General features: G+C 54.4%; 1 protein-coding gene across 1 annotated transcript; it reads left to right on the forward strand.

The window, feature by feature from the left end:
• Positions 1–5,698: 5,698 nt before the first annotated feature.
• Positions 5,699–14,222, forward strand: CEP68 (centrosomal protein 68). The gene is given in 7 exon segments (XM_054383634.1): positions 5,699–6,082; positions 7,094–8,554; positions 10,263–10,385; positions 11,190–11,286; positions 12,264–12,384; positions 12,386–12,407; positions 13,996–14,222. Coding segments are annotated over 7 exon segments (2,343 nt in total). The 3' UTR covers positions 14,131–14,222.
• Positions 14,223–16,981: the final 2,759 nt, after the last annotated feature.

A 16,981-nucleotide genomic window follows, 5' to 3' on the forward strand; every position in this document is an offset into this window, starting at 1 on the left:
TAACAAAGTCTTTGCATCCTTAACACTGAAGTCTCCACACTGAGCTTTCCTTAACTACCAAAGCGTCCTTCAAAACCAGCCAAAAAGCAATTACTATGGTCTAGGACTGGAAAAAATAGGTGATGATCTAACTTGTGACCATATAAGGAGAAGAAATGCAAAAGTTCAAACAAAGTTCAAGCTTGAAAGACTACTACAGACCCTGGAGACCACACCTCCTAACTGGAAGACCTCTGCCCAAAATAAACCCCTCACCTTGGAGCATGGGCAGTAAATTTAAGAGAAGCTGGACTTTTAAGGCAAGGCAAGTTAAGAAACTGGTCAATAGGTGCTGGCATGAGGGGTAGGTGAGTGCAGAGGAGGGCAATGAAGCTGGGGAAGGGCCTAGAGAATAAATCTTATGAGGAGCAACTGAAGGAGCTGGGACTGGTTAGTTTGAAGGCAACTCCCTCAAGTTACAACCAGCTCAAAGACAGCGGAGATGACGCTGCTCCGGCAACGGGCACAGCCGAGGACTGCTCCTCGGCTCCCCGGCGGTAGGCAGCTAATTTAACGCCCACACTGCTCGGAGAAGGACCGTGAGCAGGGCCGAGAGCGGGACCAGGAGCGGGGCGGCCAAGGCTGAAAGCAGCGCCGGGAGCGATGCCAAAAGCGGCGCGGCCAAGGCTGGGGGCCGGGCAAAGCGCAGGGCCGGCTCGGAGCTGCCGAGGACCGCCGACTCCCGGGCAGGTCAGGGCGGCGCCACTGGCCCCGGCACCACGCTCCGCTCCCATTGGCTGCCGAGGCGCAAGGGCGCCCGTGTGACGTAGAATCCGCCACTCCCATTGGCTGGGATGCAGGGCCGGGGGCAGTGGCGGCTGCCGCTCGGTAAGTGCGGGCAGGGTAGGGCCGGGCCGGGCCGGGCCGCGCCGCGCCGCGATGGTGGCCCCGGGGGTCGCGGAGAGGACGGAGGAGTAGAGCCGAGGCTTGCCATGGTCTCTCGGGGTGCGGAGGGGAACGGGGTGGAGGGAAGCGGGAGGTTTTCCCGTTGGAAGTCCGTTCCCGTTATTCGTGTCGTGTGGCATCCGTGTCTCCAGCAACTTGGCATAATCCCCAAGTTGTGGTGCCTCCTTGGCTTTATTGCCTTTATTTCAGGGTATTCTTTGTTCATCTGCTATTTTGGTTTTGGCTGAGGAAAGGCTTTTCGGACAGCAAAGTGTGCAATAAAAGGAAAAAAGCAACCAAAAAAACCCCACCCAACCTCCCAAAACTCTGATCCTGCAGGCCTGAAAGGCAAAGGGCCATGTGTTTGTGTCTCAAAGTAACTCCCCGCCCCTCCCCAGTAAAACCAGAGCTGTGGGAGATGGAAACTCCTAGCAGCGTCCGCTGCTCTTGTTGAAGTTGCCAGCCAAGTGGTACCTACCTACCGGAGGTGGGACGTCCCTCATTGGAACAGGGCTCCTCTTGTCTGCTGGGTTTTTATGCAGCTCTTGGCAGGTAGCATCCTTTGGATGACGTCAAAAAGTTCAGGGATTGCTTTCCTTGAGTGGACCTTTCCCAGTAGGGATGAATGCAACAGCCACTGTTTGCAGCCATTATTTAAACCAACCAGAGTCATAGGTCTGTACGCCGCCCCGTCGCTGGTGAGACAATGGAGGGCTCATGTGTAGCTGGGTTTCCTGCCCCTTTTTCCTGGGGTTTGAAGGCCAGTGGAAAATCTCCACCATGCCTGAAGCTGTGGGTGTACATCCCTCTTGAGAGCTGTGCCAGTCCTACCTGAAGATTTGGGCTTGCTTCTTCCCATCTGGATGCATTTGCCACCGCTGGCAACCTGACCTCTGGATGTTTGTGGTTTTATCAGAATATGGTGAGAAACCTTGTTTGCTTTCTAGATCCTCTTGTAGTTGGGGGTTTGTGATTAAGTGGCATTAGTGTTTTCACTCTGTTTTTAAAGATCACGTTTGCTGATGGTTCTGTGTTACAGGATGTATGTGGCTGCTCCATCTCTATCCAAGTGCTTTTTGGGTGTCTGGCTCTCCCTGAAATTAGAATCATAGAGTTGTCAGGGTTGGAAGGGACCTCAAGGATCATCTAGTTCCAGCCCCCCCCTGTCATGGGCAGGGACACCTCACACTAGATCAGATTGCTCGCAGCCTCATCCAGTCTGGCCTTAAAAACTTCGAGGGGTGAGGCTTCCATCACCTCCCTGGGCAACCTGTTCCAGTGTCTCAACACCCTCATGTTGAAGACCTTTTTCCTAGCATCCAGTCTGAATCTCCCTACTTCTAGTTTTGCTCCAAAATTAGTTGAAATTAGCTGTCTGAATTAGAGACTTTGGAAAACACAGTGAAATCTGGGCTGTCCCCTTTGAATATCCTTATAAATGCTGAAATATGCAGATTGGCTCTTACTTGTGTGTTGTCAGGGCTCCTGGTTTCTCTCTAGCTTCCAGGTAGCTTCTGGGGATGGAATGACCCTGTGGAGGACACTTGCTGTCTTGTTAAAGATGGATGGCATCGCAGGAATGTGTGGCACTGCCTGCTGCTTCTCTAAGATCGAGAAGTAGTCTTGGGAGTTCAGTCAGTAAGTTGAATGCTGGCTGAATGACACAGCACAGAAGGTTGCGGCCAATGGCGCAGGGCCTAGCTGGAGGCCTGTGGCTGGGGGTGTTCCCCAAGGGTCAGTATTGGGTCAGTTTTGTTCAACATAGAGTCATAGGATTGTCAGGGTTGGAAGGGATCTCAGGGACCATCCAGTTCCAACCCCTCTGCCATGGGCAGGGACACCTCACACTACAGCAGGTTGCTCACAGCCACATCCAGCCTGGCTGCAAAAACCTCCAGGAATGAGGCTTCCACCACCTCCCTGGGCAACCTGATCCAGCGTCTCACCAGCATCTTCATCAGTGACCTGGATGAAGGGACAGAGCGGACCCACAGCCAGTTTGATGACGATACAGAACTGAGAGGAGTGGCTGACTCCCCCTCAGGCTGTGGTGCTCTTCAGCCAGATCTGGACAGGCTGAGAGCTGGGCAGAGGGAACCTCATGAAGTTCAACAAGGGCATGTGTAGGACCCTCGAGGTCCCTCCCAGCCCTGACAGCTCTTGATTTTTTGACTCGGTGTGTGTGGAGGGCTGGCAGAGCGCAGGCCTTGCCCTCCCTCCCCACAGCTGCTGCGGGGCCAGGGGCAGGCGGCTGCGCCCCCGCCGCGCGCCGTGCCGCGGAGGTGACCTCCTGGAGCCCGCCGCAGCGCCCCGCGTGCTGCTCTGAGGGTGTGCAGGGCGCCGCTCTGAGGGTGTGCAGGGCACCGCTCTGAGAGCCTGCAGGGCACCTCTCTGAGGGTGTGCAGGGCACTGCTCTGAGGGTGTTCAGGAGGCCGCTCTGAGGGTGTGCAGGGCGCCGCTCTGAGGGTGTGCAGGGCACTGCTCTGAGGGTGTGCAGGAGGCCGCTCTGAGGGTGTGCAGGGCACTGCTCTGAGGGTGTGCAGGGCACCTCTCTGAGGGTGTGCAGGGCACCTCTCTGAGGGTGTGCAGGGCACTGCTCTGAGGGTGTGCAGGAGGCCGCTCTGAGGGTGTGCAGGGCACTGCTCTGAGGGTGTGCAGGGCACCGCTCTGAGAGCCTGCAGGGCACCTCTCTGAGGGTGTGCAGGGCACTGCTCTGAGGGTGTGCAGGGCACTGCTCTGAGGGTGTTCAGGAGGCCGCTCTGAGGGTGTGCAGGGCGCCGCTCTGAGGGTGTGCAGGGCACCTCTCTGAGGGTGTGCAGGGCACTGCTCTGAGGGTGTGCAGGAGGCCGCTCTGAGGGTGTGCAGGGCGCCGCTCTGAGGGTGTGCAGGGCACTGCTCTGAGGGTGTGCAGGAGGCCGCTCTGAGGGTGTGCAGGGCACCGCTCTGAGGGTGTGCAGGGCGCCGCTCTGAGGGTGTGCAGGAGGCCGCTCTGAGGGTGTGCAGGGCGCCGCTCTGAGGGTGTGCAGGAGGCCGCTCTGAGGGTGTGCAGGACGCTGCTCTGAGAGCCTGCAGGGCACCGCTCTGAGGGTGTGCAGGGCGCTGCTCTGAGAGCCTGCAGGGCTCTGCCCATGAGAGCGGCCCCGGCGCTGCAGGCCTGAGGTGGGAAAGGGAATCGCAACAGAAGGGCTGACGGAGGGCCTCAATATCAACTTTGCTTCCTGCTTCCAAGTATTGTCTGGGAGCACTTTCGTTCTTTCTTCTTTTTTTTTTTCTTTTTTTTTTTTGGTTGGTTGGTTAAGGGTTTGTGGGGGGTTTGTTTGTTTGGGGGGTGTGTGTGTGGGTTGTGTGTGGTTTTTTGTGGGTTTTTGTTTGTTTGTTTTTTTAAATTTCTTTTGATTTTGAGTTTATAAAATCATAGAAAATTGTTCCAGTTGGAAAAGATCTCTAAGATCATTGAGTCCAACCATTCTCCTTCCTCTCCACCAAGGCTGGTGCTAAACCGTGGCCTTCAGCACCACAGCTCTGCTTCCTCAAGACATCTCTGGGCATGGGGATTCAGCCACCTCCCTGGGCAGCCTGCGGCAGTCTCTGAGAATCCTTCCAGTGAGGTTCCTTCTAATCTCCAACCTAAACCTCTCCTGGTGTAACTTTAGGCCATTCCCTCTCATCCTACCACTTGTTACTCGGGAGAAGAGACCAACCCCCCACCTCACTACAGCCTCCTTTCAAGGAGTTGTAAGAGAGCAATGAGGTCTTCCCTCAGCCTCCTCTGGACTAAACACCCCCAGCTCCCTCAGCTGCTCCTCCCCAGCCCTCTTCTCCAGAGCCTTCACCAGTTTCTTTGCCCTTCTCTGGACACTCTCCAGCTCTTCAGTGCCCTTCTTGGAGTGAGGGCCCCAGAACTGAACCCAGTACTGAAGGTATGGCTCCACAAGTGCCCAGTACCAGGGCATGATCACTTCCCTGCTCCTGCTGCCCACGCTGTTGCTGATCCTTCTTAGCCACCTGGGCACACTGGCCGATGTTCAGCTGACTGTCAGCCAGCATCCCCAGGTCTTTCTCTGCTGGGCAGTTTTCATCCACTCTGCCCCAGACTTGGAGCATTCTTGGGGTTGTTTTGCGCTAAGGGCAGGACCCAGCCCTTGACCTTCCTGAATCTCAAAACTGGTGATGCTCCTTTGGCTTCTGTCTCCATCCATAGGTTGGCACTAACTGGGTGAGTACCAGCCAAATCACTCTGCTGCTGGTGTTTTCATGGTGCTGTCATCCTGGTTCCAACTGGAGTTGCTGGAAGAGGCCTTTGCATTCCTGGGGCTCTGAGGGTGCTCTCCTGTGACTGAGCAGTACAGAGGTGGTGGTTTTGGCAGCAGCAGTTTCTGTGCTCTGTGGCAAGCCCACAAGGTTTGTGCTGAGAATGCTTTTGAGTCCTGCTAGCTTGGGGACTTTATGCTGAGGTGCCCAGATCTGCTCTTTACAGAGCACTGAAGCAGGCTGCCCAGAGAGGTTGTGGAGTTTCTTTCTCTGCAGACTTTCCAGCCGTGTCTGGATGTGTTCCTGTACAATCTGTGCTGGACTCTATGGTCCTGCTCTGGCAGGGGGCTTGGACTGGGAGATCTCCAGAGGTCCCTTCCAATCCCTAACATCCTGGGATCCTGTAACCAGTATCTTTACTTGGCGTGGAGGTGAGGAGTCACAGCCAGTTGCCTCTGGCATGTGTTGTGTCTTCCAGGCAGCCCAAGGCTCAGCACCATCCCGCAGAAAGACTTCTGTCCTGATGGCTGTAGATGTTGGAAAGTCACCTTCTGAAGCCTCCCTGAGGGGGGTCACCGAGGGACATGGTAGATGGGACTGCACAGAGGTGGAGATGGACCACCCTCAGCTAGCAGACAGCCTGCACCAGCTTCTGGGGGCAGAGGAGGTCACGTCCTGCCCGCAGGGCATGGAGGGGGTGGCAGTGAGTGGATGTAGTCGCTTGACCATGGCTGTCACCCAGGGGAGCTCAAGCTACCGCTCAGAAGTGTCTCCAGCACCTGCACCCAAACTGCACAGAGCAAGGGCAAGCCTCCCAGAGACACAGACTTCACTTCACAGAGCCACTGATGGTGCTGATGTGCCTCATCGTGGTAGCCACTGGTTCCTCTCCTCAGAGGAGCAGCAGGTGAGCAGGTTGCATGCACAGGTCTGGCTGCATCACCAGGAGTAACCAGGCAAGACTGGCACTTCTTCATCCAGGCTTGTCTGAGCAAGGGCTTTCCATTTTTAGGCTTGAGCTTAGAAAGAAGTTCTTCCCAGAAAGAGAGATTGCCCCTGGGAATGGGCTGCCTAGGGAGGTGGTGGGGTCAGCATCTCTGGAGGTGTTTAAGAAGAGACTGGATGAGGCACTTAGTGCCATGGTCTGATTGATTAGATAGGGTTGGGTGATCAGTTGGACTTGATGATCTTGGAGGTCTCTTCCAACCTGGCTGATTCTGTCATTCTGTGATCTCCTCCAGCCAGAGGGTGCTCACCCCAGCCCTGGGCTAAGCTGCACAGTGGGGAAGGGCTTTGGGCTCCAGCAACCCCAAGGCATTGCCTCTGTTCATAGATTCATAGAATGGAAGGGGCCTTAAAGCTCGTCCAGTTCCAACCGCCCTGCTTTGGGCAGGGACACCTCCTACTAGCCGAGGTTGCTCAAGGCCTCATCCAGCCTGGCCTTGAACACCTCCAGGTGCCCATCTACAGCTTCCGTGGGCAACCTGTGCCAGTGTTTCCCCGTACTCACTGTCAAGAATTTCTTTCTAATTTCTAGTCTAAATCTGCCTTCCTGCAGCTTCAATTAATTCCTTCTCATTCTATCACTACAAACCATTCTCAAAAGTCCCTTCCTGGCTTTCTTCTGCCACTGCAGAGCTTGAAAGTTGTTTGGAATGGGCTCCTTAAATACGAGCCTCTTGCAGCCAGATGCCTGGCGCAGCCTTCCAAGCCCTTGGGATGCCTTTCCTTAAAGACAAGCCCCACTCTGGGCTCCAGGCAGCTGCCTGCTGTCCCACAGGCATAGCAGAGCCTCTCCTTGTGGCAGGTTCAGGGCTGGGCTTTTTTTCCTCCACGTCCCAGCTCAAAGAAGCCTTTTGTCTGGGTGCTGTGCTTCATTTCATGCATCTCTCTCTCTCTTTTTTTCCCCACCCTGCAGCAGGCGAAGGCATTGGGCTGTTGGGAGCCGGCGTGCAGCCCTCCCAGCCAGCACAGCTCTGCAGAGGAGAGCATTCTTGCTGGCAGCTGCCACGATGCCCTTGCCAGCCCGGGCAGAAGAGGGGGAGATCAGTCCCCATTTCCCTCCACCCCAGAGCTCCTGCGTCCCCCAACCCCCCCCAGCCCCGAGGGAGCCCTGCGGAGCCGCTCGGCGTCGTGCTTCTCGGCTCTGTCTTCCGAAGACCAGGGGCTCTCCGCAGAGCCCTCCGGGAGCCTGCTGACCAGCACAGCCCTGCCTTCGCCTGCAGCCGCCTCCCCCCGAGAGCTGGGCTGCGGCTGGGCTGGAGCAGAGGGCAGGGCACTGCGGCTGTGCAGCTCCCTCAGACCTCTGCTCGCCGGCCGCGGCGCGGCGGAGCGCGGCCGGGAGGTGTCGTCCTACCAAGCCAACTACTGGGCCTGCGCCATCCCGGGCTCCTTGCCCCCTTGCCCGGACCGCCGCTCGCCCCGCTGGGACCCCAACAAGGAGTACGAGGACTTGCTGGATTATGCTTATCCGCTGAAGCCAAGGTACAGGCTGGGAAAGGTGCCTGAGCCTTTCCTGCACGACTCAGGAATAGGTCTGGACAGCTTTTCTGTTTCCCTGGAGGGTACCTCGGGTTCTACCAGCGTCTACGGCCGAGGTGGGCAGGCTGAGGGAAGTGCAAGGAATGGACATCATAGGTCCCCGGCCTCTGCAGAGAGGTGCTCCACCCCACAGCTTGGACAAAGAGGCTGCTCAGGAGCTAGCTTGTGCTGTGAAGCTTCACCTGTTGCAGGAGAGTTTTCCTTCACAAGGAGGGCTTCCTCTCATTCTTCTAGAGGTCCTGCTAAGGCCCTAACGTTGGAGTCACCCGGGCTGGGTTCGTCTGTCCCCCGTGTTGCAGATGGTGGAAGCTGGAATGCCAGAGGCAGCTCCTTCCCAAGCCACAAACGGCAGCTGAAAAGCACCCACAGGTTTTTACCCACCACAGGGGTGCTCCCCCTGAGGAAGGATTGGGATGCTGATGAGGAATTTCTCTCCCTGCCTCCAAAACTGCTGGAGCTGGAGGGGCTGGCTCAGTTCCTGTCCAGCCTTTCCCTGACTGTCAGGATGCCTGTGCATGCCCATGGGAGCCCCTCACTGCTTCACACTGACAGCAGGCAGCCCCCTGCAGCCAGGGCAGCTCTGGGGCAAGAAGCCTGTGGCAGGGACAGAAGAGGGAATGTTGGGGATTTGGGGGGGCTGGGGCACCCCTGCAGCTCTCGCCAGCCCAGATGGAAAAACACCGAACTGTGTGGCCAGATCCATAGGGATTCTCTGCGGGGCCTTACTCTGCCAGCTGGACTCAGGGACACGTTGGATGGGACATACCTAAATGAACCACGGGGCAAGGGACACCCAAAGAAGAGCCAGGAGGGTGAGTCCCTTGCTCAGTGCCTTAAGGTAAGGCTGAGGTGAGGAATGAAGTTCATTACAGGAAGATCTCAAGTTGTGTTTGGTACCTGGGAGCAAGGAGTGATTTATGCAGGGGGCTCAGCAGAGCAGGGAATTCCTTCTGGTGGAGCAGGAGCCCATCTCGCTTCTCCTGGGGCTCAGCATCATAGAATCAGGGAATTGTTTGGGTTGGCAAAGTCCTCTAAGCTCATCCAGTCAACCAGCAACCCAACACCACTGTGGCCACTAAACCATGGCCCCAGGTTTCTTGAACATTTCCAGGGATGGGAACTCCACCACCTCCCTGAGCAGCCTGTGCCAATCCCTGATCACTCTTTCAAGAAATAAAATTGTTCCTAATCTCCAACCTAAACCTCCCCTGGGGCAACTTGAGGCCCTTTCCTCTTGTTCCATCACCCAGTACCAGGGAGAATAGGACCAACCCCTGCCTGGCTCCAATCTCCTTTCAGGGGATCTGTAAAGAGCAATGAGGTCTCCCTCAGCCTCCTCTTCTCCAGACTAAACACTCCCAGCTCCCTCAGCTGCTCCTCCCCAGCCCTCTTCTCCAGACCCTTCCCCAGCTTCCTTGCCCTTCTCTGGCCCCTGTCCAGCCCCTCAATGTCCTTCTGGGAGTGAGGGCCCCAAACCTGCCCCCAGCAGTCCAGGTGTGGCCTCCCTGGTGCTGCATACAGTCTGGTCCTTCTGGTCACACTGTGTTGAGGGGTTGAGTTCTTTGTTTCCTGTTGACCCTCGGGTTCCCCAGCTCAGGGCTGTTTGTGTGCAGGGAGTGGGGAGGAGGGAGCCGGTGCTTTCCAAACCATACCTGTTGGTGTCCCTGCCCTGTCTTTGTTGCAGGCTGTGGTGGGTTGAAAATTCCACCCACCCCCAACGTAAAATTGCCAGCCCAGCTCAGCTGGAAGCAAATGAAGCTGTATTTACAAAGCAAACCTACAATCTACATGTGAAATGCAACGAATATGTACAAGATACACAACATTTACATATATTTATAATTTATAAACAACCCAAGAAACCCCCTGGACAAACCAGGGGGCTACTAGTAGCTTCTCCTTCCTTTCCCCCTGTACACACAGGGTAAGAGAAGGAGCAGAGAGTTGTTTGTTAATGCTCAGCCACAACAAAGCAATGCAGCCACGGTCCGCAAAGCCAGCAGAAGCCAGAAGTTAGTATCTGTCAGAGTGAGGAAGCTGAAAAGAGAGAAAGTTAGTGTACAGGACCATCCTATGTTGGTAATCTGTCCAGTGGGATTATTTAGAGTTTATCATTATTTTCCTTTTCACCTCCAATGGTGATTCATTACCATTCTACTACTTTCTGTTCAAGGTCTGTGGACAATTTTTCAAGGCACAGCCTAAAACTACCACAGCAGCCTAAAGGGCCAACCATGTTTGTTAATACCACAGCAAAGCAATGCAGCCAAGGTCAGCAAAGCCAGCAGGAGCCAGAGCCAGTACCTGCTAGAGCAAGGAAGCCAAAAAGAGAGAGAGTTAGTGTACAAAACTAGATTTTGTGTTTATTATCTGCCCAATGGGATTATTCAGAACTTACCATTACTTTCTTTTTTACATCCAGTGGTGATTTATTTACATTCCTCCACTTGCTGTTCGAGATGCGTGGAAAATTTTCCAGGCACAGCCTAGAAACTTACCAAGCAGACATAGCTCAGTGAGCCCTCTCGGTGTGCTTTGTCAAGCAGACGTTCTGCTGCCAGCTGGAGGAGCTGATCCGTGGGCTGTACCACACCGTGGAGGTTGCTGGCAGCGGGGAGCCAGCCTCGCCCGGCGCCGGGGGCGTGAGGGCCTCGCTGCACCGCTACCTGGTAGGGCATCGCCGCTGCCTCCCTTCCCTTCCCTTCCCTTCCCTTCCCTTCCCTTCCCTTCCCTTCCCTTCCCTTCCCTTCCCTTCCCTTCCCTTCCCTTCCCTTCCCTTCCCTTCCCTTCCCTTCCCTTCCCCTTCCCTTCCCTTCCCTTCCCCTTCCCTTCCCTTCCCTTCCCCTTCCCTTCCCTTCCCTTCCCTTCCCTTCCCTTCCCTTCCCTTCCCTTCCCTTCCCTTCCCTTCCCTTCCCACTGGCATGCTGCAGGTGGTGGTGCAGGCTGCACCGCACGTACAGAGCCGAATCTGGCAGCTCCAGGAACCTGCTCAGGCAGCGCAGGTGCAGGGTCCTCATCCTCTGCGAGGGTGAGCAGAGAGCTGGAGCTGCTCTGCTATGAGGACAGACTGAGAGAGTTGGGGTTGTGCAGGCTGGAGAGGAGAAGGCTCCTAGGAGACCTTCTGGTGGCCTTCCAGGATCTGAAGGGGGCTCCAAGAAAGCTGAGGAGGGACTTCTGAGGGTGTCAGGGAGTGATAGGAGTGGGGGGAATGGAGCAAAACTAGAAGTGGGGAGATTCAGACTGGATGTCAGGAAGAAGTTGTTCCCCATGAGGGTGGTGAGAGCCTGGCAGAGGTTGCCCAGGGAGGTGGTGGAAGCCTCATCCCTGGAGGTTTTTGCAGCCAGGCTGGATGTGGCTGTGAGCAACCTGCTGTAGTGTGAGGTGTCCCTGGCCATGGCAGGGGGGTTGGAACTGGCTGAGCCTTGAGGTCCCTTCCATCCCTGACAATTCTGTGATTCTGATTCCCTTCTCAGGAATTCAGGAAAGATGTGGCCAACCACCGGAGCCTGACCGAGAGTGTGCTGGAGAGGGGAGAAGCTCTCCTGGACTGCCTGGCAGTGACTTCTCCAGGTGAGAAGGAGCCCTTGCGTGGAGCTGTCTGGACACAGCTGGTGATGCTGGCTGTAACATCTGCCCCTCGACATCCCTGGCTCCACCAGTGTGTGGGGAGAGGGAAGCAGTGGGCAGAGTTGGCCATTCAGCAGCTGTGTGGGAACAAAGAGGGACTTAGAGCTCCTGGAGACCTGGAGGTGAGGTGCCTTGGGGGTGAGGTGACTTGGAGGTGATGATATTTGGGGCTGAGGTGCCTTGGGGGTGAGGTGATTGGGGGCTGAGATGACTTGGGGGTGAGGTGATTTGGGGGTTTGAAGGAATCCTTTCTGAGCGCTTTCAGCTGCACTGTGCCTTGACCATTGCCTTGTGCTGTGCCCACCCATCATGGGTGATGGATGGATGTGTTTCTGCTTCTTATGGGTCCCTCCTGAGGGTTTTTTTTTTTTGTCTCTAATCCGTGGCATGGGCAGCTGCTGGTGAGCTGTGGGTTGCTGTCAGCCCGTAGCTGGGAGGAGAAGCTTCAGTCCAGTGCAGGAGAAAGTGGTGCTCACACCCTGCTTGCATCCCAGGCAGTCTGGGGAGGACAGCTCAGGCTGGCTGGTGGTGGGACCTGTGTGGGGCAGGTGTGGTGAGTCCTGCAGAAGGGATTTCTAAAGGTTGGGCTGCATCTGCAGCACCCAGAGGGGCTTTAGAGGCTGAGTGCTGCAGTATGGATGAGCTCTCTTACACAGTCCCAAAGGTCTCCTTTGGAAGCCCCTATTCCTCTATCTTCACTCTTAAGATGAAGCCTTCCAGGTGGTTTCCCCACCCTCCCTAACCTCTGCATCACAGCTTGGATGGGATGAAGATCAGCCTATTATGGGATGAAGACCAGCCTATTATTTCTGTTACTTGGTATCCCTCAGAAACCTGCCTGGGCCAGGGACACCCTCTCGTGTTGCTCTTACAGACACCGAATTGTCACCTTGCTACCACTTTCCTCCTCCCTTTTCTAGCTCTGAGAGACACTCTGGGCTTGATTGTGAAGCAGTCAGAAGAGCTGGAAGCCCATGCAGAGCACTTGTATGAGTCTGTCCTAGCTGCTGTGGGCAAGGACAGGGTGGAGGACAAGGAGGGCACAACAGAGAGCTGCTCAGTGGGTAAGCAGAGGGGCAAAGCAACCTTCTTGCACTGGTGGGGAGAGGGAGGGCAGTGCAGGAAGATAAATTAGCAAGCAGTGTGCATCAGGACTTGTCATTAACTCATTTCATCTGATGCCTGGAAAGCCTAAAAGCAGCAGAAAGCAAAGGGGATGGCAAAATGGCTGCCCCAGCATCTTGAAGCATGCCAGGGAAGAGCAGGGTGTGGGTGAAGCAGCAGATGAGGAGAGCCGTGGCAGCTCCTCAGAGAGACCCAGGGAGGGTCAGCAGTCCAGCACAGGCAGCTGCTCTGCCTAAAGCACTTGGACAGCAGAGGGAAGATGGAAAGGGCTGGGTTTGGGTTGGGTGGGTTTTGTGGGTTCCTCCCCACTCTCCTTTTTGTTTGTTTTCCTCAAAAAATTCTGCTTGACAGGTCATGGTGGGAAAGGGAAACAGGTGTGAAATACAGGCTAGGAGAACTCAGCTGCTGATTTCCTGAACTCTTGCTTCAGCTAAAGCTGCAGAGACAGAAATGTTTCAGGAGGGCAGGGCAGGAGTGTTGGCCTAAAGGGATGGAGAGGCACAGGGTGTTTGAGGGCAAAGGCAGAGCAGCATGACCAGGACCAGCTGCACACCCCTCAGACACTCAGGCTGTGGCTGGGACTCAAACCCAGGTCTGCACAGAAAGCAGGAGTGGTCCTGAGGTGCTTGGTCCATAGATGGAAGAAGGCTCTTTAGCTTCTGAGCACCAAGAGGAAGGGATTTAGGAACTGCAGGATAACTTTGAGCCTGCCTTCCACACCCCTCCTACCCCCATGAGCTCAGACTGTTGAATTTTTCCCATGGCTCACTCCACAGCACTCCTTAAAACACGGAGTTGCAAAGGGGAAACAGCATTCCTGGCCCTTGAGAAGACTCAAAGCCACACCTTGAGCACTGGGCTCAGTTTTGGGCCCCTTAATACAAGTAGGACATTGAGGATCTGGAGCAGGTCCAGAGAAGGGCAAGGAATCTGGGGAAAGGTCTGGAGAAGAGGGCTGGGGAGGAGCAGCTGAGGGAGCTGGGGGTGTGCAGTGTGGAGAAGAGGAGGCTGAGGGGAGACCTCATTGCTCTCTACAGCTCCCTGAGAGGAGGCTGCAGCCAGGTGGGGCTTGGGCTCTGCTCCCTAGTGATTGAGTGACAGGAAATGGCCTCAAGTTGCCCCAGGGGAGGTTTAGGTTGGAGATTAGAAGAAACTTCTTCACTTGCAGGGCTCTCAAGGCCTGGCAGAGGCTGCCCAGGGAGGTGGTTGAATGAATCTGTTTCGAAAAGGCAGGGATGTGGTGCTGAGGGCCATGGCTGAGCCCCAGTCAGAGAATGGTTGGACTGGATGAGCTGAAAGGTCCAACCAAACTGATTCTGTGAGTCTGTCACTAATGGGATCTTGATTAGTTTGGGTCCTTTTTAATTGCTCAGTAGAGATAGCTGTGCCCTGCTCAGCATGCTCAGAGGTGATTTAAGGTGGAGGTGATTTCAGTACAGTGTGGAGGGCTGGGTGGGGTGTTGGTGTTTCTTTGTTTATTGGCTTGCAGCCAAAGCACAGCAGCAGTTTTAATTTGTTGTCTTTCAGGTGCTGCCTCTGTCAGACCTGGGCTTGGTTGAGCCCATTCTGGGACGGCTGAAAACTCCAGCAAGCACCAGAGCACCTCTTCCACAGATGCCAAATGCCTGTAATCCTTGTTTGGAGCCAGCCAGCCCAGGCTGATTTCAGGGTGGGTTTTGTGTCTTTTTTTTCCACTGTGGCCAGCTGTAGGTCAGGTTAAAGGAGCTGAGTGGGTTGGGGAGTTTGGTGAGGGTCCAGCTGGCCTTTTCTTTTGCTTTGGTGTTTTTTTTTTTTCCCCAGTGTAGCTTTTCTTTCTTTTTTCCTGGAGTGGCCTGTTCCATGTGTTAGCAAGAGGTCAGGGGCAGGCTGGTTTTTACCTGTATACTCCATGGTGTGCCATGCAAATCCCTCCTCAGTAAAGCTGTGTGACTTTAAGAGCAGTGTCCTCACCTCTTGTTTATGCTCTTCAAAAAGAGCTGCTGGAAGCCAAGGAACAGCAAACTCCTCCTGGTTGTTGGGTGCAAACTGACCTCTTGTTTATCATCACTGTTCCCTGCTGAAGCAGAGCCAAGGTAACTCTCGGTTCTCTTCTGCATAAACACCACAAGGCAGTGTTCTGTGTGAACCTCAACAAACACCTGAGCATGCTCAGAGGGGAACCAGGTGAGCTCTGAGCTGCTCCCAAGTGTTGTCTGCAGGAGCTCTGTTGGTTTCCCTGGGTGAGCAGCTGCACCTTTCACCTCCCAGCAGCCTAGTGCAGCTCACCACTGCTCACAAGACACTGGTACAGGCTTTGCAAAACCTTTCCTGCAACAGAAAAGGGCATCTCTGAAGCTGCAGAACAAGCTAAGTGGCCAAAAGAAGGGTCTGAAGAGACCTTCTTGTGGCCTTCCAGGATCTGAAGGGGGCTACAAGAAAGCTGGGGAGGGACTTTTGTGGGTGTCAGGGAGTGATAGGACTGGGGGAATGGAGCGAAACTAGAAGTGGGGAGATTCAGATTGGATGTTAGGAAGTAGTTCCCCGTGAGGGTGGTGAGAGCCTGGCAGAGGTTGCCCAGGGGGGTGGTGGAAGCCTCATCCCTGGAGGTTTTTGCAGCCAGGCTGGATGTGGCTGTGAGCAACCTGCTGTAGTGTGAGGTGTCCCTGGCCATGGCAGGGGGGTTGGAACTGGATGAGCCTGGAGGTCCCTTCCAGCCCTGACAATTCTCTGATTCAAAAAAGTTAGAGCCAACTACAGAACGTTGGTGTTTGGCTTTAATTACCCTCTCAACTAATTGGTGGTCACTGTGTTCTTGTGCAGCACACATCATTTCCTCCCATTCTTGGGAACAGAACAAAGGGGAGGGGCTGTACTGCACATGGGGAAGAGTTAAACTGAAGCAGTTAGGAAGGACAAATAACTCACTGGGGGTTATTTTTGATGTTCTCCCCTGTTCCACCTCCTCAGCTCGAAGGTGATTTCTTTTTTTCTTGCCAAGTTGCAGGGGATCAGCAGAAATTCAACAAAAAAGGTTCAAAGAAATGGTTCAGGTGAGACTGGTCTCACTGGCTGCGTTGCCACCAGGCCCTGTAGCTGTGAGCACTCAGGGTGATGCTTAAAGGCTGTAACAGGGCATGGTAAGATGTAGAGGCAAGGGAAGGCCACTGCTGCCTGCTTGCAAGTCAAGCCTGACCCCTTCCATCAAAGTTATTTGATCAGAACAATGACTGAGAGACTACAGGGTCCAGACTGGAGGTGAGGAAGAAATTCCTTAGCTTGAGGGTGGGGAGATGCTGGCACAGGTTACCCAGGGAGGCTGTGGCTGCCTCCTCCCTGGAGGTGTTCAAGGCCAGGCTGGGTGAGGCCTTGAGCGAGCTGGGCTGGTGGGAGGTGTCCCTGCCCATGGCAGGGGGCATGAACTGAATGACTATTAGGGTCCCTTCCAACCCAAACCGTTCTATGACTCCATGGGGCCTACTCTGCCCCCAGCCTGCAGCCCCCAGGCTCTGGCATTTCACAGGAATGAGTTATGGGGGTGAGGTGCAGGGGGAAGGGGATAAAGTCAAATAAGCACCAAAGAAGTGGTGTAGCCCAAGCTGGTTTTGCAATGCTTTTATTACTGTATATATTAACATTGGTTTGGATAGTATGTAGCAGGCATCTCGACATTTAAGTTCATTTGTGCACTTCTCTGAAGGGGAAGATGTTTCACCCTCACCACACCACCACCTATCTCTGTCCTGCTCTGCTTCCCAGACCTCAGCAGCGCTTCACAGCTCCCTCACACTGCTCCCACACTCACAGTATTCCATAATGAATTATACCAACAAGCACATCTCTAATAGAAAGCACATCACTTTATTGTGAAGGTCTCCAGTGGAAGAGTTCAACTTAACCATGACAATAACTCAGATGGATTACAATTGCCTGTCGATTTTAATGCAACTATGTTGAAGAAAGCTGTTAGCCAAAGTCATCCCCTTCCTCCCACCCCACACCCCCACCCTCCCAAAAAAAAAACAAAACAAAACAAAACCCCAAAACAAAAAACACCCCAAAGAAAAAGAGGATATTTGCACCAGTTTTCATTTATACCTCACAACATACCTAGGCTATATAGTTCTGACTATCACAGGGTGTATTTACTACTAGGGGAATGTTACATGGTCTTTCAAACATGAGACTATTTACAGAGTAGGCTGAAGGTCAGAGTTTAGATAAAGCTGAACAATTGTACATGTAGAGGAAGTGTTATAGGCTAGCTTTTTCCTGTGGCTTTCAGCTAGACATCAGGCACTAATGATTGGATTAGCTCTGTACAAAGAATCCCACTGTCCAAAACCCTCCTGGCTGCTGGTTAGTTCCAAAGTGTTGGAGGGTGGGCCCCTGCTTTGAGCAACAGTCTGGGGTGGGGCCTCCACTGCCCGCTTCATCCTTCTGCTGCCTCTGTGTGTAACAGAGCAGAAGCTAAGCTGTTGCACTAAGTCAGAAGAGTACTGCTCAAAAGAGGATGGAATTAACAGTATATAGAAGA

Source organism: Indicator indicator, chromosome 9 (assembly GCF_027791375.1).
Source record: "Indicator indicator isolate 239-I01 chromosome 9, UM_Iind_1.1, whole genome shotgun sequence".
Lineage (NCBI taxonomy): Eukaryota > Metazoa > Chordata > Aves > Piciformes > Indicatoridae > Indicator > Indicator indicator.